Source organism: Notothenia coriiceps, unplaced genomic scaffold (genome assembly GCF_000735185.1).
Source record: "Notothenia coriiceps isolate Sejong01 unplaced genomic scaffold, NC01 NC01_scaffold00034219, whole genome shotgun sequence".
Taxonomy (NCBI): domain Eukaryota; kingdom Metazoa; phylum Chordata; class Actinopteri; order Perciformes; family Nototheniidae; genus Notothenia; species Notothenia coriiceps.
The window spans coordinates 1-5,218 of NW_011366920.1; the positions used below are offsets into that span (position 1 = coordinate 1).

Consider the following 5,218-nt stretch of genomic DNA (forward strand, 5'->3'; position numbering starts at 1 on the left):
GCGATTAAAATGCGTTAATTTTTTTAACGCGTTAATTTTTGTGTAATTAATTAATCTTAATTAACGCGTTAAAGTCCCGGCCCTAATATAAACGTAATAACAAAATCCACATATATATAAATAAGTTCAAAATATTTCGGATCCACACACAAATGTTCCTTGTTTTAAATAAATGTAATATAAATCCACAAATATATATATTTCAAAGTGTTTAATGTTTTGATCAAAAACATATTTAAATATTGTTATGCTTATATTGAGAACCTATTGACCTTTATTGTGCATGAATCTCTCTACGTTTGTGCGTGGATGTTTGCGCCACCAGGGAGCATCGCACTTTTAATAGATATATTTGTTAGTACATTGAGAAATATCTTTGAGGATAGACGTTTATATATAAATCCAGAAGTACAATTGTGAATCGTTCTGTGTGCTATTGTTAATTTTGACACTAATCTGACCCCATATTCCCCTGTGTGATTGGCTCATACACGTTGTTCCTGATGTTAGCCTCTTTGACCCGCCCTCCAGTATCGGCAGTGGAGACAGAGCGGAGCACCACACACATATTCCTGCTGACCACAGGATCACGGATTTTGGGCCGTTGCCAAGGCAACACTACCCTCTCGTGGCTGTGCTGACGCTGGCAGAGTCTGAAGCCAGAGACTCGTACAACATCGTAAGTACTCACGATCAGACATTTCCGTCAGTGTTACTTACATGTTAATACCTGTCTTAACCCTCCCCCAAAGACACATGGTGTTAATTCAATGCACACCGTGCATAAGTACAACACATGAGTAGATGTACTTGGCTTCTTTCCACCACTGATTGACACTCAATAAAATATCCTCCTGGAAAAGCACCTTAAAAGTCCTGAAAATATTTTCTTCCCCTTCCGCTTCTTTTGAGTACAGACATCACAAGATTTCTGTGTTTGTGTTTTCCTCTCAGAATCCCATCTGATCCAATGTAGGAAGGAACCCATCAGTGATATGTCTGATGAACTTATCTTATTTTGGAGTTCCTGGGAACATCTGATCAAACCATGACACATTAAGGGGCTGCAGGCCGGATTCAAACCTGTGTGCGCCTGCGCCATACAGCGGTCCAGGCTTCTTCTTTTTAGAAACACTTACATACAAAGCCCTTTTGGGACTGGATTTACATCTTCATAATCTGTTTGCCAGCTCATAGAGTCCTGTTGTGAACCTGGAAACGATGAGTACTCCAAAGTTTTATGTTAGACATTTAAATATATAGAAAGCACATAGAGCCTGCCGAATGCTAACTCACCATGTCGGACAATTTGCACAATTGGCACAAGTTGCATTAATTACAATTATAGCTTTAGTTGACAATATACATTTATTTTGGGGGTTAAACATTTTTTGGGGGGTTATTGAGGATGGTGGATGCATTTTTGAGATTTTCAGGATAAAAAATTACCGTTTTGACAAGAAAGTGTCCATATTTGTAATTCTGATGGATTGACTTTGATAAATTATTGTCCGATCTTGAAGTTTTAGGGGACTCTGGATCACTTGGACTGGACAGAATGCTTATTTATTTGAAAAATAATTGTCCATAGTAGAGGTCATATTTTCATCTTGTGTTCCCTATATTCAGTAACGCTACTCATGGTAATCAAAATCAGCCCACCAAGAGTACAAATATGGCCACTTTGTGGTTAAAACGACCATTGTCGATTCATGATGGTGTCCTTGTTCTTCCAGGTGGCCTCTGTGACAGTTCTTCATGTTCCTGATGACAGATACAGCCTCTCTGCTCGGCTTCTCTTCCAGTACCTGCTCACCGCACAGGGCAACATGTACGAGTTAAAGGTAAGTCACATTCTATTGGGTCAGATTAGTGTCAAAATAAATAATTGCACACAGAAGGATTGACTAATGTAATTCTGAATTTATGTATAAATGTCTCAACCTACAAACGTATTTCTCAATGCACACACAAATACTCCTATGTAGGCCTATTCACTTTGGGCTGCATCTTCTATGAATGGTGCAATACAAATCAAAAGTATTATTATTCATGTGATTGATGTTACTGTGAGAAAACAATGAGCTTTGCTTCCTGCAGCCTCTGTTCATGTCAGCTGACAGCATGTTGTCAGAGACTCCTGACTCAGAGCACAGCACCCAACCCAGGGAGGCCTACGACGGGGCCAGCAGGGGGGAGCAGAGTCCAGAGGAGGAGGTGGAGGAAGCGGAGGAGGAGGAGGAGGAGGAGGAGGAGGACGAAGACTGGTCTGAGGGGGGGGGCAGAGGCTGTGTGGTGTGTCAGAACGCGGCGGTGAACAAGGTGCTGCTGCCCTGCAGACACGCCTGTGTGTGTGACAGCTGTGTGTCGCGCTTCCAGCACTGCCCCATCTGCAGGGCCTTCGTGCTGGAGGCCTTCACTCTGACAGAGCCCCCCTCTGTCTGGGGGACCGCGTAACACTGACTCACACTGAACCACTTATATAAGGGCTAAACTGCGCTTTCAGCTCTGACCATGTACCATTTGTAAATGTATGCTTTATTCAGACACGATGAACCTCAGGATGGGATCGACCAATTGCAAGTGTAAAGGTCAACTAGAGACACGTTCCCCCTGCCATATCTGTCACTTTCTCTCAGAGTAACCCCCAAAACAGACGCCTCCACTTCTTTATTCTCAGAAACACACATTATTTATTGTGTCCTGTCGATACCACTCAAATTAAATCTCCGCTGATCACTTTAAGATTGTCGAGCAAGAAAAGCAGTTGCTAAGGTTGTATATAACTGAGTGATATTTTCATGTACAAATAACTTATGTTGACTCTGTTGTTTGTTTTAGAATAAGAAGGATTGACCTCTTTTACAGGACCAGTGCAGTATTTATTGACCAAAGCTTATTACTTCCTGAGCTTTAATCTGACTGTAAATAAATGTGTTAGGAATAATTAAAATGACTGGTGATTTATTGGAAATGTGTTCAGGATATGATCCCAGATATATCTGACTTTTGTCTGAAAACCTACTTTGAAAGTGGATAGCCGGTTATTGGAATATTGCATCAAACCCCCGGCCAGATTGACACAATTGAATGGAAAATCATCTTAGTGACTTCATGACCTTTACTTAAGATAAGACACAGCTGTGAACATTTGCTTGATATCTATATTGAGTTCCTGTTTGCTGTACCCATAGATATTATTGATACTGAAGGAGATTACGATAAGGCAAGACTCCGGAACACACTTTGACACGTGTTTAATCAGTTTTGGAGCTCAGGACGTTCACTTGAAGGTAAGAGAAATGAGAAGTCGTCAATTGAAAAACACAGAACTTTCAGTATAATTGTATATTTTCAGAACATAAAAGGTATTTATTTGTAAGTGTTAAGAGTTTTGTGGGATGCGAGAATGATCAGCCTTTTGGATCCAGAGATGAAACAAAAGGCGGGTCAGACTAATAACTGGATACAGGGGTTCCGTGTCACTTCGTAGGTTAGGAACGTGTACTTTTTCTAAACGTTTTGCATCCCACAAACATTTACAAACATTTTCTCCAGGCTTTAAAGCATGGAACACAGCAAAATGCAATGAGAAATATGAGAAAGGACTATGACACACAGTTTATAAAGGCTTGTAGTCCAACTTGGACTCCAGCTTCTTCGAATCAGCCACCTTCCTCACGGCTTTCATGAAGTCTTCCTGAGTGACGTACTCGCGGTCAGCGCGGATGGCAAACAAACCTGCAAACAACAGAAAAAGGGGAATTTTTGTAAACAACATAGACTGAAGGAATTTTTTTTTTTTTTAAATGATACTGAATAGAAAATGTCTAACCTGCTTCTGTGCACACGTTCCTCAGGTCGGCTCCGTTGAAACCGTCTGACAGCTTCACGATGGCTTCGTAATCTGAAAACAGGCAGAGGCGTTCACAGTCAATACACCGCTTACTTCTCTCCCTCTGTGTACAGGACTATTTGGCCCGACCAAAAATCGCTTTTAAATGTGCTTTATAAATAAACTTTGATTTGACACTCTCCTCCTTCTCACTGTTAGTTGCTAGTAATGTCCATTATCTAGAGACCAGGGCTTATTGTACTAGTACAGTCCAGTGTAGGAACCTCATTTTTTTAAGGTTACCAGTATGACAAATGTTGCAGTACTGTTTTACTAATACCCAGTATTTTATAATATGACACGTCGTATATTTGTGTGATAAAATAAATACTGTTCTGAAATACTGTGAACAGAGCAGTTATGCATAACAAGTACTTTTAATGTTGATACTGTTCGCTTATAATACTTGCGTACCGCTGCAATTTAAGACCATAGTTTTTCTACTTTTACTAAATAATCTGAGTACTTCTTCCACCTCTGGATGTTACACAATTTGGCTGATGGTCATTTTGTTTGAATAAAAATTAAGCCTACATCAGCACCCTGCCAACAATGTCACTGGGTCTTAGGAAAACATGGAAGAGACTAAAAGCTAAACTGAGGCAACATGGGGGGGCAGCGGAGTCATGTGGGACTAGGTAATGGTAACATTCTGTTTAGTGGTGCAGTCCCGGCTTAATATCAAACTGGTTTGATAATGTTTACATTGGCCCGACCGTAGTGAAGAGAATGAAGACAAATGAAATGCTGCAATTGATTGAGGTGGAGTAAATGCTATGATAAGGCAGTAACAAAGTAACCAGCATTAGAACTAAAACTCTAAAAGTGGAGCTTATACAGGGCTCGACATTAAGGACTGCCCGATGGCCCGGGGCCATCTAGTATTTAGCTTGGGCAATGAAGCCTCACCTGCTGGTTGCCCGATCAGGCAATCTATTATACCAGTATCATGCAGCTCGCGGATCAGTAATGAGTGACCCGACAGTAAAACTAAACATATCTATAACTAGTTTAGGTAGTTTGAGAGGTAATTAAAATAGCTACGTGTGATATTCTAACCTGAAGTGTGTGTTTTGTTCCGCTCACCGCTGCATGTGATCATGCAGAGCTGCGTAACGACTCGTCAGCAGCAGCTGATCTCTCTCTCCCCCGTCAGATTAGACTTCACTCGCGTTTATGTCCATATTGATCAGATCTAGCTAATGATAGGACTACCTGCTTATTAAAAGACACCTAAACAATAAGTATCGCTATGCAACTGGGTGAGGCCACAAAGTATAGCGCAGCATTATGCATTTGTTTACATGCCCACCGGAACCCCGA

General features: G+C 41.0%; 2 protein-coding genes across 2 annotated transcripts; one reads left to right on the plus strand and one right to left on the minus strand.

Annotated features, from left to right (window-relative positions):
- Positions 1 to 466: 466 nt before the first annotated feature.
- On the plus strand, positions 467 to 3,539 carry cgrrf1 (cell growth regulator with ring finger domain 1; the record flags this gene model as incomplete). Its single annotated transcript, XM_010790441.1, has 3 exons — positions 467 to 679; positions 1,737 to 1,844; positions 2,101 to 3,539. Coding segments are annotated over 3 exons (678 nt in total), but the record flags the coding sequence as incomplete, so codon positions are not given.
- On the minus strand, positions 3,243 to 4,745 carry LOC104962052 (26S protease regulatory subunit 10B). Its single transcript, XM_010790442.1, has 3 exons — positions 4,734 to 4,745; positions 3,836 to 3,971; positions 3,243 to 3,741 (listed from the first exon to the last, which is right to left on the minus strand). The coding sequence occupies exons 1-3, from the start codon at positions 4,743 to 4,745 to the stop codon at positions 3,623 to 3,625; spliced, it is 267 nt and encodes an 88-aa protein (XP_010788744.1). The 3' UTR covers positions 3,243 to 3,622.
- Positions 4,746 to 5,218: the final 473 nt, after the last annotated feature.

Coding starts and splice junctions, on each gene's coding strand:
- LOC104962052 (XM_010790442.1), bottom strand. Junction 3,742..3,835: donor GAACGTGTGCACAGAAGCAG/GTTAGACATTTT, acceptor TGTTGTTTGCAG/GTTTGTTTGCCATCCGCGCT.